The 25,806-nt window shown below is 40.5% G+C and overlaps 1 protein-coding gene across 1 annotated transcript; it reads left to right on the top strand.

The window, feature by feature from the left end:
• Positions 1–14,505: 14,505 nt before the first annotated feature.
• Positions 14,506–22,947, top strand: CCDC160 (coiled-coil domain containing 160). The gene is made up of 3 exons (XM_067724422.1): positions 14,506–14,744; positions 15,859–15,916; positions 21,910–22,947. Exon 3 carries the CDS (start codon positions 21,934–21,936, stop codon positions 22,909–22,911), a length of 978 nt encoding a protein of 325 aa, XP_067580523.1. The 5' UTR covers positions 14,506–14,744; positions 15,859–15,916; positions 21,910–21,933; the 3' UTR covers positions 22,912–22,947.
• The last annotated feature ends 2,859 nt before the right edge of the window (positions 22,948–25,806 follow it).

The raw sequence follows: 25,806 nt of genomic DNA, 5'->3' as shown, positions 1-25,806 counted from the left end.
TTATTGAGAGAGGGGTGTTGAAGTCTCCAACTATAATTGTGGATTTGTCTGTTTCTTTTTGCAATTCTATAAGTTTATGCTTCATGTAATTTGAAGCTCTGATATTAGGCACAAAAATATTTAGGCTTCTTATCTTATCCAGAAGAATCAACTGTTTTATCATTATGCAGTGATATTCTTTACCCCTGGTAATAGTTTTTACTCTGAGAATCTACTTTGTCTGATATTAATATAACCACTTCAGCTTTCTTTTGATTAGTGTTACCACAGTATCCTTATCCATCCATTTGGTTTTATCCTATGTGTCTTTATATTTAAAGTTTCTTGAAAGTGACATATATTTGAAACTTTGTTATTCAATATGACAATCTTGAGGTGTATCAACCATTTATACTTAATGTGATTATTGATATGTTTGGGTTTAAGTCTACATTTGTACTATTTATCTTCTATTTGTCCCATTTCTTTCTTGTTCCTTTTTCTGCCTTCCTTTGGATTATTTTTAATTATTACTTCTTATCTCCTTTGTTGACATTAGTTATAACTCTTTGTAGTTGTTTTTTTTTTTTTTTTTTTTTTTTGCGGTACGCAGGCCTCTCACTGTTGCGGTCTCTCCCGTTGCGGAGCACAGGCTCTGGACGCGCAGGCTCAGCAGCCATGGCTCACAGGCCTAGCCGCTCCACGGCATGTGGGATCTTCCCGGACCGGGGCACAAACCTGTGTCCCCTGCATCGGCAGGTGGACTCTCAACCACTGCGCCACCAGGGAAGCCCTGTAGTTGTATTTTAATGGTTGCTTTCTTGGGCTTATAGTACAGGAAGTCCTCTCTTTGCATGGTACTGCTGGACTATAAAAATGACCACGCAAGCTGAGCTATACAAAGAGATCTTAATAATGAGAAAGTAATGATAGTTCTGTGAGCTTGAAAATTTTAATCAAAATATAAAAACTCTTTTACTGTTGTTTATAAATGTATAGAGAAAAGAAAATGTAGTAAAGTGAATATGTATCTAGTACACTGTAATTTAAAATATGAAAAACGTTGAGAATTAAAGTGTTTTGTTTCTTTGTTAAAAAAATACTTAAGAAGACTTCCTCTTCCAGGAATATGGTATAGACATACTTTTTCCTATTCCTCCCTCCAAGTACAACAGAAGAAGACTCTGAAAGTTGGACTGAAACAGACAAACCGTACTGGCTAGGGACCTTGGTCCCCGAGGAATAACATGGTGTTGAGTTCCCCGGGTTTTCTTTTTTGCCTCATTTTTCCCAGACATGGAGATGAAGAAGTTGGCAACCCAGAAATGCCAAGAGGAACAGACCCAAAAAAGTCCCAGTAAAAACCTGCACTCTTTAGCCAAAAGGCCAGGAAAGGGGCAGCCTAGCAAGAAAGAAAACATTTTTCAGGAACTGCACTAATCCAGCCAAACACCACAGAAAAATCTGTGATCCCACCCCCAGCTCCAGCAGCAAATGCTCAGTAGCTGGCTTAGAATTCCACACTAAGCAGGCGGCAACAAAGTGCTGCAACACTCCCACCAGGGTAGTGTCAGAGAAAACCGAGTCAGGAGCCAGGACTTCCACTCTGCTGACCCATAATAAGCGTCCCTTCTTCCTCCCTCCCCCCTGTAAGGTATAAGTGGAGACCACATGGACAGCTTGGACTTGCCATTCCTGGCTCCTTCCCCTCCCCACTGGAGCGGTAGCAGAGGTAATACTAGTTTCACAAAATGAATTGGGAAGTGTTCTCTCCCCTTCTATTTTCTGGATGGGATTGTGCAAAACTGGAGTTAAATCTTTAAACATTTGGTAGAATTCTCCAGTAAAATTATCTGGGTCTGAAGATTTCTTTGGGGGGAATTTTTAAATTATAAATTTATCTTTTATATAGAAAATCCTGAAGAATTCACACACACACACAACATCTTAGAGCTTATAAACCAGTATAGCAAGGTAGCAGGATACAATATCCGTATACAAAAATCACTTGTATTTCTATACACTAGTGAAGAACAGTCCAGAAATGATATTAAGAAAACAATCCTATTTACAATAGCACTAAAAAGAATAAAACACTTATGAATAAATTTAACATGAAAGAAGTGCAAGACTGGAAACTACAAAATATTATGGAAAGAAATGAAAGACCCAAATAAATGAAAAGAACTCCATGTTCATGAATTGGAAGACTTAATATTGTTAAGATGGCAGTAGTCTCTAAACTTGAAGCTTTATTCTATGAAATTTTGGATATAAGTAAATTATGTTAAATTTGAACAATTCCCTCAAATATTCCCTCTGATAGTCATAGCCTGAGCTTGAAAAGTAACTTTATTTTATCTAAATGACCGCATAGTGAATACTTCAATTACCAAAAAATTATTAGCACTCATTGACCAAAATCCCTTGCTTTTGGGGGGGTGAAATTTGGGGGGATTCCAAATAACAAAATTCCAAGCCAACATGACAAATATATGCTATTTGTAGATGATTATTCATTTGCTTTAACTAAAGTGTAGATAACAATAATAAAAGGCTATGTATTAATTTATTGAGGAAGGTGCTGGTCTTATCCATTAAATATTAAGCAGGGGAAAGTAATCTAGGCTACCTGGCTTTAAGCATTATGGGTCTAGTCACAGATGTATCTTATTTTAGCCTGATTTCTAGGAGTATTATTGTCATCTAACTCAGGGTTCCCCAACCCTACTGTCTGAGGCCTGTTAGGAACCAGGCCACATAGCAGGAGGTGAGTGGCGGGAGGGCAAGCGTAGCTTCATCTGCTGTTCCCCATTGCTCCCCGTCTCTCACATTACCACCTAAGCCATCACTTGCATTACCGCTTGAACTCTCCCCCCCACCATCCGTGGAAAAATTGTCTTCCACAAAACCTGTCCCTGGTGCCAAAAAGATTGGGAACCGCTCATCTAACTCATACCCCTTGGTTCTAATTCTGCGTTCAACATGTAATTTTTAGTTATAATTATACTATTCATGTAGGTCTGCTTAAGGGGAAATAAATCAATCATTTAACATATGCTTCTTGTGCTAAACACTGTGCTAAGTCCTGGGCATAGAGTGGGAAGATAGCAAGTAAGGCCTCCACCTCCTTGACATTTAAAGATAATTGGGGGAACAGACCTTAAATAAATAAACCTACAATAACTATTTAATTGCAAATTAGGATAAATTTTCTAAGGGAAAAGGACAGGATGCCATTGGATCAGGTGGTCAGGAAAAGTCTCTGAGAAAGTAACAGTTAAGGTGAGATAATGATGTATGAATAGGAGTTAGTCATGTCAAAAGCATGGAAACAATATTCCAGGAAGAGGGAACAGCAATTGTCAAGAACCGGAGGTGAGAGAGAGTTTGACATGTTTGAGGAGCTGACAAAAACATCCGTTTGTCTATGGCATTATATGAGGGGATATTAGGGATATATAGACAGAAGTTAGATCATACAGAGTTTGTGGTTGTCTGTAATGGTAAATAGTTTGGAATTTATCTAAAGTTCAAATGCAATACTTTGAATGGTTTGACCCAGGTAAAATGATCTAATTTTCACTTTTATTTTTTTATTTTGCTCTCAAAGAACTTTATTTTTTCTACAGTCCCTTCTTTTTTTTTTTTTTCTTTTTTGGCCATGCCATGCAGAACATGGGATCTTAGTTCCCCAACCAGGGATCGAACCCCCGCCCCCCAGCAGTGGAAGCACGGAGTCCTAACCAATGGACCGCCAGGGAAGTCCCCCTCAAAGAACTTTATCTTTCAAAAATTTTATTGGAGTATAGTTGATTTACAATGTTATGTTAGTATCAGGTGTACAGCATAGTGATTCACTTATACATATATTCATAATATACATATATTCATTCTTTTTCAGGTTCTTTTCCTGTACAGGTTATTACAGAAAATTGAGTAGAGTTCCTTGTGCTATACAGTAGGTCCTTGTTGGTTATTTATTTTATATATAGTAGTATGTGTATGTTAATCCCAAGCTCCCAATAATTTTCCTTTTTAAAAGATCACTCTGGTTGCTGAGAAAGAATTGGTTGAAGAGTTGGCAGAGGACATCACGAGGAGGCTATTGAAGTAATATAAGAGATAGATGTTAGTAGGTGAAGGCAGAATGGTGGCAGAGGAAATGCAGAAATGAGAAGAGCCAGATGTGAGCCCTGAGGAGTGGTCATTGAGGAGCTGTATAGGAAAGTGAGGTGTTGTGGAAGCAGAAACTGGCTCTAAGTGGGAAGTAATATAATCAGGTGTGTCAGAAACTGGAGAGGTTGAATTCAATAGGAGGGAAAAGTATGTCAAATCGATATGGCAGCTTAGTGATCTTTTCTGACCTCTGTAAAAGTTTTAGTGAATCCAGAAGCTATGTTGAAGTGGGCCAAAGAGGGAGTATAGGCTTTCTGTTTCTGGCATGTCATCACTGCTGAGAATAACAAAAAGTACGGTTCATAGATGAGAAAACATCTATTGAAAAGCCTTGAAGGTCTGTAAGGTAAGGAATTATCAGGCTAAAACCTCCAAGAATGTGAGAACATAGAGAAGTGAAGTAATGAAATCAGTTTTGTCCTGAAAACAATTGAGGAATTTGGGTGTTTGAGGATTTCAACTTCCCAAAAGCCATTCAAAACGTAGGGGTAAAAGACACAAGCCCAGAGACCAATTAAAGGTGAACAGTCTAATAGAAGTCCTTTTCCTATTAAACTGGATTTCTTCCCCAAAGGAATAAATCCTCAGTAAAGGAGAACTTAACTTGCTTTCCCGCCCACTCCCCCAGGGACTACAAAAGAATATTTTCTTGGTGGTGCCAAGCAGGACAAGGAGGAAAAAATTGGCCGAGAAGCTGTCATCATGCAGCCCCAAATCACACTGCTGGGGTGACTCAAGACATCTCTAGTCATAAATTTAAAGTGATTCTGGCCTGTTAATATTCCCAGACACTTAGCAAAAGCAAACATAGATCCTTTGTGAGGAAAATCACCTTTGTCCTAGATCTCAAAGAATTTGTTCAAATTATTTTGTAAGGAAAGTGAGCAGCTCACAAAAAAAGTTAATAATCAAATGAGGAATTGAATTACCATAAGTGAGAATTAGCAAAAAGTAACAGACAGCAGAGCCATATGTGGAAATAATTTAGATTTGGGAATTATTAAACACAGAATATGAAGAGGTATACTTACTATGTTTAAAGAAGTAAACATGTGTGTGGGAAACAAGAAATTCTAAAGAATGACCATATTTGAAAAACGATTTCATTGAACTTCAGAAAGCAAGAAAAAAATCATGATTGAAATTAGGAACTCAATAAATTGAAGAGATTAACAGCAATTTAGACACAATTAATTAGAGAATTAGTGGATTGGAAGACATTTCAGAAGAAATTATTTATAAGACAATAAATCTTAAAAGTTCTCACAAGAAAAACATTGTAACTGTGTGGTGATGAAAGATGTTAACTAGAATTATCGTGCTGATCATTTCACAATATATACAAGTATCAAATCACTTTGATGTACACCTGAAACTAATATAATGTCATATGTCAATAATGTCTCAAATTTTTTAAGAAAAGAAATTATTCAGAAATCAGAACAGAGAGGCAAAGAGGTGGAATATATGAAAGAGGCTAGAAAATGATCTTATAGGCAGGCTTTGCTATTGTTTGATAAGTTTCAAACCAAGATGTATAATAAAGCTTTTGTTCTGACCAAAAAAAAAGGTAAAAGAAAGCAACCAAGAAAAAAACTTGGAATTTAGAATGATAGACTCAGGTCTGAAGTATACACTTAATCAGAGTTCTAGAAGGAGAGTCGAGAGAGGCAATAACTGAGAGCTTTTCAGAACTGAGCAGAGACACCGGAGTAGAGCAGCCAGAGAAAAGACACAGATTACTTTCAAAGAAAGGAGAGACACTAGACAGCTAACTGACAGCTGATTCCCAACAGCAACAGTGCAGTCAATTGACTATCGAATTATAGCTTTAATGTGCCAATGGAAAAGAACTATCAATCTACAAGTGTATGCCTTGCAAAAGTATCTTTCAAGCAAGAGAGTGAAATATAATGAGAGGAACTGCCACCAGTAGAACCCCATTAAAGTAAATTCCAAATGTAGAATAATATTTGTTGCAGATGCCAGAGATTCAGAAAGGAGAACAGAGTAAAGCAAGTGAAAATATATGAATAAATCTAAATAAATATTTAATATTAGTACTAATTAATATTAAATAAATAGTAACTTAATTACTTTAGAAAGTAATTAAGTCTTAGAGGGTTAAAGTATATAAATATATAGAATTAAAATATAATACCGACACAAACTGAGAGGGAGCAGTAAATGAACCTAGTATTTAAAGTTTCTTTTGTTGTCAGAAGAGTATTAATTAGTTCCAAATTTTTGTAAGTTTTCATATTGTAGTCTCAGGAATGGATAACCATTTAAAAATAAAATCAGAGGGCATAATCTTGAAATTGAAAGATAAGGAAACTGTGGAATAAAAGAAGGTGAGAAAGAAGGGAAAGAAAAGTGGAAAAGAGGAACTTACAGAACAAAAATAAGGCTATAGTGTTAACCCAAATATTCAAGTAGCTAAACTGAACAAAGATTGTCAGACTGGTCTTAAGAAACATACAACCAGTTAAGTTATTTACTGAGACATATCAAAAAACATAAGAAAGCAGAAAAGTTGAAAGGAAATGAATGGGAAACATATATATCCTAAAATAGTACGCAACCCAACTCGATCTCCAGATTCAAGGCAATTCCTATGAAAATCTCAGCCGGTTTCTTTACAGAAATTGACAAGTTGACCCTAAAATTCATATGGAAATTCAAGGAGATCAAAACAGCCAAAACAACCTTGAAATAGAAGAACAAAGTTGAAGGACTCATGTATCCCAATTTCAAAACTTAACTGCAGCACTGCAGTAATCAAGACAGTGTGGTACTGGTACAAAGGTAGACATATAGATCAATGGGATACAATGGAGAGTGCAGAAATAAACCCTCAAATTTATAGTCAATTGATTTTTTAAATTTATTTTTTAATTGAAGTATAGTTTGTTTACAATATTGTGTTAGTTTCAGGTGTATAGCAAAGTGATTCAGTTTATATATATGTATATATTTTTTTCAGATTCTTTTCCATTATATACTATTACAAGATATTGAATACAGTTCCCTGCGCTATACAGTAAATCCTTTGTTGTTTATCTATTTTTTATATAGTGGTGTGTATCTGTTAATCCCATAATCCTAAATTATCCCTCCCCTGCCAACAGTCAACTGGTTTTTGACAACGGTGCCAAGACATTCAGCAGGAAAAGAATAATCTCTTTAACAAATGGTGTCAGAAAAATTGGATGTTCACATGTAAATGAATTGTTGGCCAATTCTCTCTTTTTGTTATCCGTTTTAGTAAAATGTCACTTGGATTTATCACTGGGATTCATGGAATCAACGTAACTACACACTTTGCTGTCTGTGCGTGAAATGAATACAGCTGTGAAGCGACCAATTACCAGCAAACTCTGAACAAAGTGATGTGATTGATTACTGATCATGATGCACATCTGTTATTTACATAGTTGTGTATGGATTGAAGAGCTAGCAGCAAAGTCTGTAACTATGCAATTACAGTTAATATACTGTGGTAATTAAAATTTGAACCATGTTTTTGGGAGACTGGTGTTATTTAATGAACTGAAATTTGTGCATATTGAAACCAAGCAAAATGAGAACTATCTGTATACACACTTTACTTATTAGAGTCTACCTTCAAGTGATATACTGTATAACACTCACATATAGTACCTTGTGATATGCTTCCATTTCTTCCCTCCATCATCTGTGCTATTTTTGTCATACATTTTACTTTTACATATGTTATAAACCCACAAAATGTTGATAATTTTTGCTTTAGGCAGTTGAATATCTGTAAAGAGACTCGAATAAGAAGTCTTTATATGTACCTATATATTTACTATTTCTGGGGCGCTGCAGCCTTTGTATAGGTGCAGATTTTCATCCTCTATCAGGACTGAAGGACTTCCTTTAACATTTCTTGGAGTTCAGGTCTTCTGGTGATGAGATCTTTCAGCTTTTTTAATATCTGAAAAAGTCTTTATTTGCTTTTGCTTTGAAAGATGTATTTACTGAGGAAAGAAATCTAGGTTGACTTATTTTTCTTGCACCACCTTAAAGGTGTTGTCCCACTGTCTTCTGGCTTGTATTTTTTCTGATGAGAAATCTCCTATCCTCAGTATATAATATGTCTTTTTTCTCTGGCTGCTTTTAAACTTTTCTGTATCACTGGTTTTAAGCAATTTGATTAACACATGCCTTGGTAGTTTTCTTTATGTTTTTTATGCTTGGAGTTTGTTGATCTTACTAATTTTTGAGTGTCCAATACTTTTGAGTGTCCAGTGCCCAGCATACTACCTGATATGTTGAAGATAAATCAATAAATATTTCCTAAATCAAGAATGATTTTGTAAGGCAAATCAACTATATGAATGCATCTGTTTGGATTTCCAAATAGTTTAAATTGTTAAACCAAAATCACTTTCACCAACAAGTCTTATTACCTTTTTCTGAGGGCTCTTATTTTCACTCCAGCTCCTCCCACCTATTGCCTTGCACAGTAAATTCTAGTAAATCTGAATTATCTTAAGTTTTCTAACCTGTCATGCTGTTTTGTGTTTCTGTGCCCTTGCACAGGCCATTTCCTTGGTTTTTACCTCCTTGGTCTGCATGGAGAACTACTATTTATCTTTCAAGACCCACCCTAGAGGTTCAACTTCTGAGGAACTTAAGACTTCCTTGACTCAAACCCCTTCCCCATCTGATTGACCACTTTTTCATCTGAGCCCATCCTTATTTTATAAATATTACCATCACGGCATTTATCACATTTGTGTCCCTGAATGCTTCTAGCATTTAGCCCAATTCCGGGCATGTTGAGGTACTCAGCAATCATTGCTTGAATAAATGGGAGTTGGGGGAAATTTAAGAAAAAGAACAGAGGAATTAGAAGAAAGTCATATAAGGCTGGATTCAGTTGCTTTTGAATCAAAATTTTATTGAGGTACACAAACATAAAAAATTTGCAAATCTTAAGTGTACAATCCATGATTTTTACATGTAAAAGCATCAATATAACCAGTGCCCAGATCAAGAAATAGAACATTACCCAAACCCCAGAAGCCTGCCTGGTGCCCTCTCTTGGTCACTATCTCCGCTAAGATAACTATTATTCTAACTTCTAACACTAGCAATAAGTTTTGCCTGTATAATGACGTCTATATTACAGGCAAGACTGGATCAAAATTTGATACTTTTATTATACAAGACTACTACTACCAATGGGTAAAACTTGTTGAGTGCTTTCTATTTACCAAACACAGTTATAATTGCTTTACATATATTAACTAATTTATCCTCAAAGCCACACTGTGAAGTAGGTACTATAATTACTCCCCATTTACCAGTAAAGAATCTGGGATACAGAGAAGTTAAGCAATTTGTTCAAAGACCCATAACAGCTAAGTGGTGGAGCTGGTATTTGAACCCAGATAACAAGTCTCCAGAACTTGTGCAGTGCAATGTACAAACAACATCAAACTCTATATCTCAGCAACATATGATACGTCAATGGTTTGAAACAGCTACTGTTCATCACCTGCTATTGCAAAATGTGAATGTCAGAACACGAGATATAGGGTCTCCCAGGCACTTGTGGTCAGATGCCCTTTATATGTCAGTGCTGCATAGTTGTTGAAAACCAGACCTGCCTGAGTTCAAACCCCAGCTCTGCTACTCCCTAACCGTGGGACCTTAGGCAAGTTACTTAATCTTTTTGTGGCTCAGTTTTCTCATCCAAAAATATAGGTCATAATAGTACTTTATGAAAGTTAAAGGAATCACTCCTGGAACAAAGTATGAGCTCCATTCATTCATTCATCTATTGAACAAATATTTGTTCAGTGCCTACCATGTGCCAGGCACTTTATTTGGTGCTTAGGATATATCAGTGAACAATCAAAGATCCCTGCCCTCTTGGAGCTTATAGTGTAGTGCAGCCTGGAAGGGGGGTGGATGGAGAGAACAGAAGAAAAACAACATAGTATAGGATTTTTGAAAATGATAAGTGCTATGTTTTTAAAAAGTAGAGTAAGGATAAGGAGCAGTGGGAATGCTGGAGAGGTTGAAAGTTGACAAGATTAAATAGAAGGGTAGGGGTAGGCCTCACAGAGAAGCTAAGATTTGAACAAAGACTTGAGGAAGGTAAGGAATTAAGATATGTGGATATCATGTACCTTTCAAAGAGCATTCAAGGAGAGGGAACAGGTAGCTAAGTCCCTTATGGTAGGAGGGTGCCTGGGTGTTCTAGGAACAGCAAGGCAGCCAGTACTGATGGAGTAGAGTCATCAAGGGACAAGGTGGCAGGAGAGGAGTTCAAAGGGGTATTGTATGGGGAGGGGTGAAAAAGAGGGTACAGGGATTCTCCGTGCAAATCCTGTGGGGCCTTGTAGGCTGTTATAAGGATTTTGTTTTTTACTGCAAGTCAAATTGAGAGCCTTTGTAAGGCTTTTGAGCAGATTGGTAACATGGTCTGACTTAATAGTTTATAACAGTCTCTCTGGATCTGTGTGGAGAATAGATGGTGGGGGGTTGTGGGTTGAATTGTGTCCCCCCCCAAAAGATACGCTCAAGTCCTTCCCCGCCCCTGTACCTATGAATGTGCTCTTGTTAGAAATAGGGTTTTTGCAGATGTAATCAAGTTAAGATGAGGTCATATTGGATTAAAGTGGGCCCTAATTCCAGTAACAAATGTCCTTATAAGAGGAGGGGAATTTGGGCACAGACACCCACAGAGGGAAAATAGCTCTGTGAAGACACACAGTCACATAGGGAGAACACCATGAGAAGACAGAGACAGAGATTGGAGTGATGTGTCTGCAAGCCAGGGAAGGCCACGGATTGCTGGCAACCCCCAGAAGTTAGGAGAGACAGATTGTCCCTCAGAGGCTCCAGAAGGAATCAACCCTGACGACACCTTGATTTCAGACTCCTAGCTTCTAGAACTGTGAGAGAATAAGTGTCTGTTGTTTTAAGCCCCCACCCCTGGTTTGTGATACTTTGATACAGCAGCCCTAGGAAACTAATATAGGGCAACGGTAGAAGCAGTTAGAGGCTAGTTTTCATAGTCCAGTCAAGAGATGACAGGGGCCAGGATCAGAGTGGTGAGAGTAGAGACAGTGAGAAGCCATCAGATTCTGAATACATTATGAAGGTACAGCCAACAGAATATTCTGATGTACTGGATGTGAAGTGTGAGAAATGTTAGTTATTATTATCTGCATGAATAATTTAAATATTTATCAACATGAGGGCTTCCCTGGTGGTGCAGTTGTTAAAAATCTGCCTGCCAATGCAGGGGGCACGGGTTCAAGCCCTGGTCCAGGAAGATTCCACATGCTGCGGAGCAACTAAGCCCGTGCGCCACAACTACTGAGCCTTGCTCTAGAGCCCGCGAGCCGCAACTACTGAAGCCCACGCACCACAACTACTGAGCCTGCGAGCCACAACTACTGAGCCCACGTGCCACGACTACTGAAGCCTGCGTGCCTAGAGCCCATGCTCCACAACCAGAGAAGCCACCGCAATGAGAAGCCCGTGCACCGCGATGAAGAGTAGCCCCTGCTTGCTGCAACTGGAGAAAGCCGGCACACAGCAACAAAGACCCAACACAGCCAAAAATAAATAAATTTATAGAAAAAATATTTATCAACATGACACATATACCTATAAATGTGTATTTTCTCATTGTCCCAAATATCCCAGGCTTGAGGCTACTCAAGCAGGGATCGTTTGCCAGGGAAATCAAAAAGAAGCTTATTTTGCTGTGTGATCAAAGGGTAAATCACATTACTTGCCTGGGTCTCAATATCCTACTTGGTAAAACAAGAAGCTTGGGTTCCATTGTATGAGCGTATGATTCTATTATTATCAAGTGCCTTGTTGCTTTGGTATTGATAAAGGTCCCAGAGGGTAGTAAACTGTTTTCTGTCTTCCATTTTTGAAAACCTATCTCCAAGTGTGCAGTAGCTTGGAATAACAAAACTCTCTGTCCTCACTGTTGTTTACTCTCTGCCATTTGATACTTGAGTACATGAAGGAGTGACCCACCATATTTAAAAATAGAATGTAATTTATTATGCAAGACCAAAGTAACCCTTTGTGCATTTTTTCAGGGATGTGGAAGTGGAGTGGGCTTGCCTGATGGGAGTCTGGGACTCTACCGAAAATAAAGCTTTGGAATTCTAAATCTCAAGACCTTGGACTCCACTTCCCAGAGCACAATTATCACCATCACCTGAGTTGTCACCATCAGTGCGTTTTTGCTTTTCTTTTTGGCTGTGGGAACTTCGTTCCCCAACCTAGGATTGAACCTGGGCCCCCCGCAGTGGAAGCGCAGAGTCCTAACCACTGGACCTCTGTGGAATTACCCTTCATCAGTGTGTTTATATTTATATTTTAGGAGGGTTAATGAATGTATAAGACAAGGTAATACTAACACTAACGGTAATAGAAACATTTATATAGGGTTTGCTATGTGTCAGGCATTACTCTAAGGTTTTTTGTTTGCTTGTTTGGGCTGCGTTGGGTCTTCGTTGCTGCGTGCGGGCTTTCTCTAGTTGCGGCGAGCAGGGGCTACTCTTCGTTGCGGTGTGCGGCCTTCTCATCGTGGTGGCTTCTCTCGTTGCGGAGCATGGGCCATAGAGTGCACGGGCTTCAGTAGTTGTGGCACACTGTCTCAGTAGTTGTGGCTCCCGGCTATAGAGCACAGGCTCAGTACTTATAGCGCCCGGGCTTAGTTGCTCCGTGGCATACGGGATGTTCCGGGACCAGGGCTCGAACCCACGTCCCCTGCATTGGCAGGCGGATTCTTAACCACTGTGCCACCAGGGAAGTCCCTACTCTAAGGGTTTTAAAAATATTAACTCACTCAATCCTCACAACATTCCTATGAGTTAGGTTCAATTATTACTCCTATTGTACAAACAGGGAAACTGAGGCACAGAGCAATTAGGAAAGATTCCTTTATTACATTAATAAGGCATCTTACATCAAGCAAAAATAAGTGTAACCCTTTTAAAAGAATTAAAATAGACATGATAAATGCAAGGCAATTTAGAGACTTAATGTCGAGGAAAGTAGTTTTGTCAGAATCCCACAGACTAATTCTGATGGGGTCCATAACCAAATCCATGTTGACATTAGGCCTCTTCCTTCCTCCAATCTTTGTTGACACTGGTTCTCTAAGGAGGAAAAGGAGACTGAGAACCAGGCCTCCAGGCACCTGAATGCAACCTTGCCAGCCACCAAACACCTGTTAGATCCGGTTCCCAAGAAGTTTTGAAGTTTTGAAATGTATCCTGCTCTTGTTTCTAAGTCACTCCCTTGCTAGGTCTTGAAAAATTAGACTGCCGCTTTTTAGATGTGCATAAACCTCCTTTCACCTGAGATTCCAGAGCCAGTGTTTCCTTTCACCTTCATGCTTCCTAGAAAATATCAGCTTTCCTAAAAGTCACTATGATTACTATTTTGGACACTCCAGACCCTCTCTGTTTCAGGCCCTACAATCTTTGTGAGGGCCATCTTTAGGTCAAGCCCAGGCTGGGTCCCTGTTAGACTATAGCCAAGGTGTGTTGTCAGTGTGTGTGGCCAATTTGATGATGGAAGAATAATCATTGGGAAACCAGGCTAATCAAAGTCTGAGAAGGTCGCTTATTTATTTAACAAAATAGTAGGAAGGACTGAAATGAAGGACGTGGCTTTGTACCCCCAACCAAATCCTGGAAGTTGTGAGCAACCTTTGAAGCTGGAACAGAGTAGTTTGGGGACTGATCAAAGGAAACCACTTTACACTGCCGGTAGTGTAGGACTAGTTGCCTGCAGTAGGTTTTAAAGTCAAATAGGTGCAAGAGTGGTTTAGAGAAATTCCTGAGTGATGCATGAGGAAACCGTGGGCTACCCGGGGTACAAACCCAGTCTCCCATAGGGGCACGAGCGGGGGACATGCTCTCCTGACACACGCCCTTAGAAAGTCGATCAGAGGCAGAAATTCTGGCCAGACCATTGTGCGGACGGGCGGGGGGCGGGGTGCAATTCCCATGTTGTCAAGGACCCTGAACCAAATCCAGGCTACCTTCCGGAGCTAACCGTCCTCCATGTCACGTTACTAAACTGCAGGCCTATGGATTAGCCCTGTGTCACTCCCTCCTCCCCCACAATCGCAGTGTCCAGGTGGATTGTGAGTCACCCAGACCCTCCGTAATAAGCCCACCATGGGTGGGGCTGCCTCGCAGTTTCTCGACCCTTCCCGCCCTGACTCAGCTCTCTTGATCTTCGAGCTCGGCTTTCGTGCAGGCAGAAGCCGCCGCGGCGCCCGCCCCACCGGGCATGCTCAGTGCTCGCGCGGGCTGTGACGATCGCCAGGCAGCGCCCGGCCCGGCGCTCTGGGCAGCGGCGCGCGGGTCCCTTTAAATCGGGCTGGCCGGTTGCCAGGCAACGGCACGGCCCGCGCTGGCCCTGCACTGCAGAGGTTCTGCCCGGGGCCGGTCCGGAGGGGTAGCGTTGGCCAGCGCCGAACCGAGGGCAGCCGCCCGCCGCTGGTGGTCGTCTTCAGGGAAGAGGGGCCAGGGCCCACCGGACCCCACCCACGCCGCCAGGTATGTCTGCGCCCGGCCCGGCCGGGGCTCCCCAGGCTAGCCCCTCGCCCTCCCTGGGTGACCCGGACGGAGGCAGCGCGCTCCCCGCCTCGATGCCCACTGCGGGTTTCTTCACCCTTTAGGGTCCCGGCCGGGAACTGGCGGGCGTTTGGGAGGGAAGGGGACAGGGTGTGGGACTCGGGGTGTGGAAGGAGGAGTGGGGTCAGGCCTCGCCCCTGCCCTCTTCCTCACGGCCCGCCAGCAGAGGGTAGGGACTGGAGAGGTGGGAGGTGTCACCTGCGGTGGCGGCCCGGGCAGCACCCTGACCCTAGCCACCTCGTCTCCACTGGAAGCAGCGGTGGCAGGAGTTTAGTTAACCATTTACAGAGAAAACCCCCAAACTATGCCTGCTTAGATGCAGCTTTATAGCAAGAAAGTGACTTCCATGCTAATAAAGTACTTGGCCTTTTGGAATTAAGGCGACTTCGTATCTTTTCTCCTAGAAGGAATTATTCCACACTAATAATAAAGAATTGGGGGTAAGAACCGTGCCCAGGGCCCGGTTTTCAATGGTACTTTGCTTCACTCTCAATATCGGCCAAACAATAGAGAAGACAATTTGTCCGCTTGGCTCCTATGTGAGGACCATGAAAGATTAAGGCAAAAACCGGGATCACGTCCCTTTTTAATGATTTTTCAAAATAACTAGACTCTGGGGGAGGGAGGCAATGCCTCGGCTCCAGCCTCTGCTAACGCGGCTCTTGGCCTGCTGCTTACTAACAAGCATGCCGCTGTGGCCACCAGTGGTAGCTCATTTGTTCAATAATTGCTAAAGGCGAGGAGGTACCGTGTTGAATAAGATGCCACCATGATTCTTGTCCCATCTGGTATTTGCATTGCTTGGGGAAGGAAGACTTAGTGATGTGATAGTGGGGAAATTGGGTTGACAAGTTCAAAAGAAAACTTGCTTCAAAGTGTCTGACATCGCATTTGAGGTAAGCTGAACAACATTAAGGCTATCACTTGTAATTTTAAGCTACATCTCATATGAACACAGATTTGGGCATTTTGGTTAATTATATATTAACCAAAATATATAAAATATATTTTATATGTAATATATTTTCTTTTTCAGTTCAATCTGGAGAAGGAGGACAGTGGCATCAGATAGAAGACCTTGGACGTCAGGAATTGTAAGTACCGTTTTGCTGGCTGATAGCTGGTTATGGAGGTTTAGAAGCACAGAGCCTCACCCAGTGTAAATCTTCAATCTTTTAACTAGACCATTAGTCTGCACTGTCACTACACTATCAAAAAAGCCTCGTGAAAATACAAAAGAAAAGTGTCCTGAAGACTTTAGGTAAGCCAAATAAACTTTAAGGGAAAAATAAAAGCCCTTTCCCTAAAATGTCACCTCCCAAAACCTTATAAGCCAAAAGAGAAGTTATAAGTACTTACAGAAACTCAATTAGAATCAAAACACTGTAGGATTTTCAGGAAGAATATTAAGGGTCATTCATTCAACAAATATTTATTGAGGGCCACTATGTGTCAGGCAACAGCAGGGATACAACCATGAATAAGATGCCAGGAGATCACAGCGTATTGGTAAAATGAAACTATGTGTGAAATGCTGCAGAAGCACAAGAAAAACTCAGAGTGCGGAGTCATCCTTGATAATCTTCAAACTGATACCCCAGTTGTAATATTTCTAAGATATTATTGGTGGCTCTGAAAAACACTGGGACATTTGGAAAGTTCATGGTAAAGCAATTGGTGATAAAAAATGCAAATCTCTTCGGATGTAGAAAAGACTACAACTCTTCTGCTTAGAATCAATTTAGCTTTGGAAATTTGCAGACGTCAACAATTTACAGGATTTAGGGCTAATTCTTCCATGAAGATGCAGGTCGAATTAATGTAAGATTCAAGTTTAGGTTCCCTCCTACTTACCTTAATAGTACTTCCTTTTTTTTTTTTCAAACTGACTTTTTCTGAGGTCTGATGACTTCAGGCTGGCAACTTTGAAGCACATATCTTTGGAGAAGGGTTGGGTTGTTTGACTGGTTTATGTTCCGAGGGAGGGTAAGGAAAATCTAAAAAAGAACAAAACCCATGGTGTATAGTATACTTTAAAATTGCTTCCATTTTCATTTTCAATAATTTCTCCTAACTACCTGGAAATAGGTATATTGTCCCTATATTACATCTGAAGAAACTGAGGTTCACAAAACGTAAGTTTTCACATAGTTCTAAAGTGTGGGAGCCAAGATATCTGACTCCTTCAGTCTTTTTTTTTTTTTTACCGTAGTCCACACTTAATTCCTTTCTCAAGAACTTTCTTTTCCTTCCCCACAATTTTGCATGGTAGAACATGTTTACCCACCTTCCTTCAGACAGCTTTGGGCAGTCCTCATTTTTGTATTTAATAGTTTCTGTAAACCAATGATTTTGGAAAGGCTGGGGAATGGAGAAGCTCCCCTAAAGGGAGCAGGTCAGCATCTTCTGGAGCAAGGAGAGGGGATAATGATGGCTGTGTTTTGTGCCTGGGAACAGTGGAAGCAGAAAAATAAGTTGAGAACTACTGCTTTTATGTGAGAACAGATTGGACAATTGAGCAAAGAAGCAAGGCCAGTGACTTTCTTTGAAACAGACGTTTTTTTTCCTGTCTTGGCCAAGCAGTTTTTCTGAGGGTTGAGAGAACCAAACCATCCAAGAATAATGGGAAAACGTTGCCTGGGCTAAGAAGGGCCTTTTGTCTTCCCCTTACTGCCCCATCACAGGTTGGAGATGACCTTTGCTAAACATCACTCCCAATTTACAAAGTTTGGGATGAAGCACTCTTGTGAGGTGGGAAAAAGCCTCTGGAGGTTTCCCAGTCCCTGCCTACCCCTGCTTGGAAGAATAATTGCATTTTGCAGACAGATCAAGATTTATGCAAAAGAGATGGTCCTGAAATTTTGAAATCAAATCTAATGTAAATGAGATAAGGCAAGAAAGAAAAGAGATCTTTGATTTTTATGTCATCAAATTTCCCTAAAGCATGTGGTTTAAAGTATAAATATTTTAGAACATAAATAATTAGATTTCACATATTTGATCACTTATCCATCTTAATATGAGCATATTTCCCAGGGCCCCACACCTTGAAGATGAAAACTGGATGGTTTTGTGGGTTTCTGCTTTCACAATAAACAGTGTATTACTTTCTGGAACTTTTTGAAGACATATATGCATTCACCCAAGATTTTTATGAAACAGTTTACCTAAAGATCCATAATAAGTGATCACTCTTTGCTTAGCTTTCAACAATTACATTATATGATATTACATTATAAATCCATTTTCAGTTTATCAGTGGTTCCCAAATTCTTTAGGTGAGTAGAAACCATTTCCATGAGTCAAGAAATTTCCTTACTCCACCAAAATGCCCTACTAGTTTGCCACTGCAAAAGTAAGTCACCAGAGGATGAATGGTGATGTTTTCAGGGAGACACTAACTAGAACCGTCAGGTGTCCATTATCAGTTCATGTCAGAGACAAATGAACAGATGTAGCCGTATAATGGACAACCATGCCTTAACAGTGCAGTCCCAAGGACTTCTGGGGGATCACTGGCTTAGAGGACCACTAATGTTGTTTTTGTCATATGACTTTATATTGTTTTCCTGTGTTTTCGTTTCTTTAAATTTTTCATTTCTCTTGGACCTCCTTCACCTACCCTTCAGTTCTGCAACATCCAATATAGTGTTGGGTAGGCACTTGTAATAATAAAGGCATGCTTATACTTTCAATAATGGCTCTGGTTTGATTTGCCTTATGCTGCGACAAATTACCTAATCAAGTTTATTGAAAGCAAAATGGCTGCCACGCCAGGGTAGAGGAAGGAGTATCATTGTCTTAAAGCATATTTCTTGTCTTTGCCAGAGAATACTAATGTCATACTTGTTCTGCGTAAAAAACAAACAACGCAATCTGTGAAGAGAAAATGAGCCTGGCACCTTTTACCCGCACTCTGGGCTTTGCCATACTCTGTGACTAGATTTGGGAACAAGCCCTTAAAGGATATCTTGCCAATGAAAGAGAAAAAAAAGAAAGGAAGGAAGGAGGGAAGGGGGAAAGGGAAAGGGGAGGAAAGGAGAGAGAGAAAGAGAGGGAGAGAGAAAGAAAGAAGCAGCTCAGAGACCCCTTGACCCTGCCCTGTGTAAGCTATGGGAGGGAAATTCCAAAAGGCTTTTCAGACCTTCCTCTTTCTGGCCTTTGATATGTGACATGCAAGTCTCCTTACCCTCCCCCCTTCATTTTTCCTCTCTCCTTTTGTGGCCCTTTAAAAATACCTAAGCTCTGAAAATAGTGGGTTGTTTTCTTTCAATTTGTGGAATGAAACCTAACAGAAGAATGAAGAGGAATTTTGGAATAGGCACGGATCTGGGAGACAGGGTCTCAGTTTTACCACTATAGGCTGTGTGGACTTGGACAAGTCACTTAACTTCTCTGAGCCTCAGTTATAAAATAAATGGACTCTTCCCAGTTCTGTGAAAAGTATGGGCTGTATCAGGAAATTATACAGAGGCCCAGGAAAGAAATGTGGTGATGCTGGAAAAAAATATATATATATGTTTCTAGCCAGAGATTTATGGGAGGGTTGGAGATAGAAGTCACTTTTTCAAGGTGCAAAATCATTAATGAAAAGAGCTTTCTATTTTAACCTTTCTCTATACCCAGACCTCTATCTCAGATTTGTCATTATTGCTAGCTTCATGTATAAAGTGGTCTCACCTTGCCCCTCTGCATACCGTTTTCCTGATCAATCTCACCAATGCCTTTCATCCAGAATTAGGTAGGAAGAATAGTAATCTCTCTCCCATTGCTACCTGATTAGAAGCATTTTAAAACGTTTACAGAGTTGTCTGGTAAAAATTTGACTGCTAAAAAATGTGACTGGGCTTCCCTGGTGGTGCAGTGCTTAAGAATCCGCCTGCCAATGCAGGGGACACGGGTTCGAGCCCTAGTCCGGGATGATCCCACATACCGCAGAGCAGCTAAGCCTGTGCACCACAACTACTGAGCCTGCGCTCTAGAGCCCGTGAGCCATAACTGCTGAGCCCGCGTGCCACAACTACTGAAGCCCACGTGCCCAGAGCCTGTGCTCCACAGCAAGAGAAGCCACCGCAATGAGAAGCCCGCGCACCACAACGAAGAGTAGCCCCTGCTCACCACAACTAGAGAAAGCCCGTGCACAGCAACGAAGACCCAACGCAGCCAAAAATAAATAAAATAAATAAATAAATAAAAATGTGACTGGCAGTTAGTATTGCCATCTTTTCTCTTTCCTCTGTTCCTTTCCTTTATGATCCCTGTAATAATTCCCAGCATTTGCATTCATATTTCTAGAGAGGAGAGCAAATGGGATTATGGTCATCTTCCTCTTTAAGGACAGATAGGTCATCGATGCTTCTGGATGGTGACTAACAGAATAATAAAGTCAGAACGGACTATTTCAGGAGAAAGGAGAGGATGCTCCAATGGCAAATACATACCAGGAATTTCAAGTCTTGGCTTACTACTGTGGTCTGATTGACTAAACTTAAAGCTTGGGTTATGGCTTTTGAACCAATCATTTTAACACCTTCACTGCATATTTGTACCTTTTCCTTTCCTCAAAGCCAAATAGTTGTCAGTGGAGATGTATCCTTGGGTATAGAGTGAGTCCCTTCCCTCTTCTTTTGGGGGGAAGGTGTCAGGCATGTAGGTATCGAGTTTATTCTCTCATTGTCTGTAGTAAGAACAATTTGTTAGAATTTAAACTATACTCATTAGAAAGAAAATTATCAAGAAATAATATATTAAAAAGTGGTTATCTCAGGGCCACAGGATTATGAGGAAGATTTCTTTTGTTTTTTTCTTGTACGTGTGATTTTCTGTATTTTCCAAAATTCTACAGATAACATGCATCTTTATATAATATGAAATATTACAACTATTAAATATTATAATATATTAATATAATATTACATTTATAATCTTTAATAATATTAAAGAAAATATTAATTAAAAAATAAACACAATGCCATTTTTTGTTACCAAGATAAAATTACATTTGTGTTCACGGGAAAAATAGATGCAGGCATACTCTGATTTTTCTCGGTGGTAATCTTCCAACTATATTGCAGCAAATTAATGTATAAGATGAATAAAGTGACCCCCTCCTTCTTCCCACCCTTTGGCGGTAACTGCAGTTGCCAGTTTGGTGGCTTCAGATGCCAGTGGCCCTTCAGCATGTTGCTTGGGTCCTTCTTTCTCCCTTCTCTCAAAAGTAGTTACTGATCAAACGTTTCTGTGTTTTAGGAAAGCTCTATGTTATGGACTGTCTTTGAATAGGAAAGACTCCTTGAAACAAAATAAGTATCCTCTAGTTTTTGTAAATTTAGAAAGTTAGCTGTGATTTAGTATGCTAAGTTTTCACCTAAAAGCTATATTTGGAATCAGTATCTCGAGAAAAACCCATTTGGTGGCATTAATATTTTCAATTGTTGACATTCGGTTCTCATCATGAAATTGCTGTCAAAACGGATAGAATTCTGTACGCTTGGCAGAGTCTTGCCTAAAAGCAAAGCCCAGGGCTGGAATAGCAGGAATTTACAGGTCAAGACAGAAGGGCGTTTGGCAGCGTTAGTCATAAGGAAGTCTGCATGGTATACTTTACCCAAAGCAGCTCACATTGCATTAAGCACTGATGTTTTAGTCACTTTAAAGAATGAATAAACAGTAGTCCAACCGAAAAGAACTAGAAAAAAAAAACCAGGCACATTGGAAGCACAGATTTAACTTATCAATATTAACCTATTAATTTAAAATCACTTTTACTGTTTTAAAGCAGTTGTTTTCATGCTGCTTTCTCATAGAATTATTTTCTCTACAAGAAATAGCCAAGTGTGTCCATTTATTGGTTCTATTTCATAGGATCAGAGAATTCTAAAGCTGGAAAGGTCTGTAGAACTTAGCTAGTTTAGCCCTTTCCATTTATAAATGAGGGAACTGAGGCCCAAGTCACTCAGTGAGTTAGAGGGAGTGCCAGCCCTCAAATATTTAGGTTCTTTCACCCCTGAGCCAGGATTCTTAGTTCTTTCCACTACCCCGGCTGCCAGTGTAAATATGTGCCTTGATTTTAAATTTTGTTTTTCAGGAATTGGAAGAGGTGCCTGAAGAAATGGATGCTAGAAGAAAACACTGGAAGGAGAATATGTTTGCTCCTTTTTATAGTGCACAGGATATTCTAGATGAGGCTTCTCAGCTTGAATCCTCTTCTGAACAAATGACTTTAGGTAAGGCCAAGAGAATGGAAGGGATTTTTAATTTGTCTAGTAGAAAGTTTCAAGAAGAGAATAAATTTAAAAGGAAAGAAGTTATTTCTCAACCAAATGAAAATGAACAAGAACCAAATTTAAGAGAGAGAAAGATAAACATTTCAAAGAATGAGGCAGACACAAATTCTGCCTCCTGTGAATCATCTAATTTAGACATTGCAGCTGAAGAAAGCTTTAATGGTGCAGAAGAGCCTCTTAGCTGGGGTACAGAGGAATTATCAGCTCCACCACGAAAAGACAAGAAGAAGAAATTCACCGAAGAACTGTCTCCAAAACTTCGCCTGAATCTTTTGAACGAAGAGCTGGAAGCGCTTAACATGCAATGCAGAAAAATAGAAGAGGAATTCGAAAATGCGGAAAAAGAACTTTTGAACTGCAAAAAAGAAGTCTCCTCAAAACCCCTAAATTTTCAAGAAGCAGGGATGGAAACTTCCAAGAAAGACTGGGAACTTCAAGCTTTAAGAAATGACCTCTCTGAAAAAGCAACAAATGTTAAAAACTTAACAGAAGAGCTCCAGCAAGCCAAAGAGGTCATCCACAAGTTGAGCCTTGAGAACAAGGATTTAAAAGAAGCCGTTAGGAAGTTAAAGCAGCAAACTGAGGGTGGAAATGCACTACTAAAGGAAGAAGTGAAACTGTATTATGAATTAGAAATGGAGAAGATACACGGGGAGCTCAGTGCCATCAAGAACGAACTGAGAGTGGAGAAGACCATACGAGCAAGAAACAACAGAGCCCTGGAGCTGCTTAGAAAACACTTTGCTTCTGTAACGTCATCAGGTACCCCTGACAGCTTTATGGGGGATTTTTTTTTTAAATAAAAAAATTAAAAAAGCCTTTCATTAGGCAATGATTGAGCCAAATCAGTGTTTCTTGTGCTTTCTTTGTGTACAACTTAAAACATGTGTGATGGGATGTGATTTTCATGTTTGGTGAATCAAGATATCTGTGAAAGGTGTAGATGCTAACTTCAAAGCTTCTGCTTTTTCTCTTTCTAATGAATTTATTGCCAGAGTCCAAATAGAAATGAAGGTTTAGAAATCTCTTTACATATATATATATTACTCAAAGACATGTAGTGATTCACCAAATCATTGATGAATACGGATCAACAGACGTTTCGTGATCTTGTGCGCAATGTGTCCTTGACACGTGAATATTCTTCCATCTGTGTTCATTCATACTAACAATAAAAATCTCATTTATTTGTGTAAGCGTAACATGTGGGTATGGGTCTTAAAGCAGTCTGTTCAGACTCAGTGGGATACTAAAAATATATCTGCTTTCCCTGAGATCTATCCTTAATTAGGCATACATAAATGTCTCCCCCCAAATGCAGGTTTTTCCACCCTCCTGCTGTTTTCTCCATGCCTTCTCCCTTGACCTGGCCACGGTGCCCATAGACCAGAAGATGGCTTAGAGACACGGCTGTGACCTTGGCTACAGCCCTGATTTTGACAGCAGTAGCTTTTGCCTTTTCTTACGTTGACCAGCAAGGGGCGTTGTTGACACAGGTCTTCCAAAATTCTACCAGGGGAAAATTTATGTTTCCTGCCCAGTTTACGTCATCAGCTGGCCGAGACTTGGGTGAAAGGCGTTGGATGTCATCTAGGCAAGCTGTTAGTGAGGTCGCTTGATTTAGACAGGAATCCAGCCGTGTTAAGAGCCTTTCTTTTTTACTTTAAAAGAACAAACATGTACTGCCTCAGGCCTTTGTGGAAACTATCGGCCAGTTGATTCTCTGCTTTTGTTTGTATCAATCAAGATTTTTTGTAATTGTAGTTCTATTTGCATGGTATTTTTAAGTCCAATGAACCACATGTAATTACAGACTGTGAAGGTGGGATACGATTGTTAAGGGTTCAGGTATTTTCCCTGATGGGAAGTCCCCAGCCTGGGAGTCTAGACACTTGGGTTCTAGGACCTGCTTTGTTATTAACTAGCTATCTAACCTTCTAGGCCTGAAAGTCCTCATCTGTAAAATGAAGGAGTAGATCTATCATCCAGATTCTGTTCAGTTCTAACGTTCTGTGACTTCACCACAGTGATTTTAAGCACAAGTGTAACTACCTGTGAGGAAGTAAAGCCCCTATGGCACTGGAGACGTTCAGCTCTGATACTTCAGGGGGTCTGCTTTACAGACCTTCTCCTTTCAAAGGAAATATACAAAGGCTCTTGTTTATAGTTTGAACATCTCCAAATACCGTGTCAATAATAAATCAGGAGAGGGAGTAACTGAGGTTATTTCTTCTCCTTTCTCTTGTTTCCTTTTTACTCACTGAGGTCGGGGAAGGCCCTGAATGGAGACAAACTAGGCTGACCTGGAGCTGAGCAGGGCTTGCCTGCCCTGGGACAACTGGACTAAATTCGAAAATAATAATCTTTGGAGCTTTCTGACTTTAGTTCTGATAACTTCCAGGAGCTGGCAGCCCGCTCAGAGAGGAAGGTGACTTTCTGGTTTCTGATGGTCACTGCTTCCCACCCAGGATCTAGGCACAAAAGCAGACTAGGAACTCTTTGCCCTGTTTAACTCTCTTCCTCATCACCCCCTTAAAGATGACCCCTTGGTCCTTGCCCCAGAAAGACCCTCAGCCCCTGAATGCTAGTGTGCAGAGCAGCTTACATGTTTAAAATATTTCACAAATTGTATTAAGCTACTAGGCTCCATCCTCTTAGTACATTTCAATTTTTAAAGAGGAGCTTTTTCTCCAGCATTTCTATTAACCAACCACACATTGAAAGTATTTGGTGACAACTTGGTTTGCTTTATCTTGCATGAGTGTGTGTGTGTGTGTGTGCGCGTGTGTGTGCACACGCTTATGTGTGCTTGGGGGTCGGGGAAGGAGTGTGGTGTTAGGAGGTGCAGAAAAGACAAGTGCATGGCTTAGCTCAGCTCTTGGGTGGGGCGTTTGTATTTCTAGGATAGAACTGAAACACAGTTTCCTGATGAGACAGCCTGGGATGCTGAGTCCTAGCAAGGCTCTCCCTGTGGAAAGGCCCTTTAGACAGCCCAGATCCAGACACTATCCAGGGAGACAATATACAATCAGGAGAGCCAACAGTTTGGAGCTGGGAAGGGATCACATCTTTTTTTTGGGGGGGGGGGTTGTGCCATGTGGCCTGTGGGATCTTAGTTCCCTGGCCAGGGATCAAACCCGCGCCCCCTGCACTGGAAGTGCAGAGTCTTAACTACTGGACCTCCAGGGAAGTCCCAGGATCACATCTTTTGATGCTTTCATTTTTAAAAGCAGGGCTGCAACAAGCTGGGAGAAAGCTGAGAAGTTACTTGTCGTCTTCATGGGCAGATGGGAACAGCAGTGGGTTGAACTGGCTTAAAGAACCAGAATCAAGGCAGATACAAATTCTGTCTCATCGTCTCTGTAATCACACTCGTGTGATTGTGGGCATTAGGTGGCCACCAATTTAGATCAGAACATATCATCACTGCACCTTCTAGTCTATTGAAAGGGCGATGTGGAGGTGCTTTTTTTTTTTTTTTAACAGGAATGGCACATCAGGCCACTCATCCCTTTAATCTGTTGGGTAAAATATTTGAAATCAGCAATGCAACTGCACACCATTCCCTACCAACTCCCAATTCTGTACTTATTCAGAAGCATGGGCTCTAGGAATAGCTGCTCCACCTTGAGTTTATAACCCAGTTCTAGAAACATTTGCTGAGCCGTTATTACTGTAGTTAATCACTTCTAAGACAC

Source organism: Pseudorca crassidens, chromosome X, assembly GCF_039906515.1.
Source record: "Pseudorca crassidens isolate mPseCra1 chromosome X, mPseCra1.hap1, whole genome shotgun sequence".
Taxonomy (NCBI): domain Eukaryota; kingdom Metazoa; phylum Chordata; class Mammalia; order Artiodactyla; family Delphinidae; genus Pseudorca; species Pseudorca crassidens.
Note: the sequence above shows the minus strand (reverse complement) of the source record. Positions and strands in the feature narration are given on the sequence as shown.

What these genes read in the sequence shown, in the direction of transcription:
- CCDC160 (XM_067724422.1), top strand. Translation starts at nt 21,934, where the DNA reads ATGGATGCTAGAAGAAAACACTGGAAGGAGAATATGTTTGCTCCTTTT.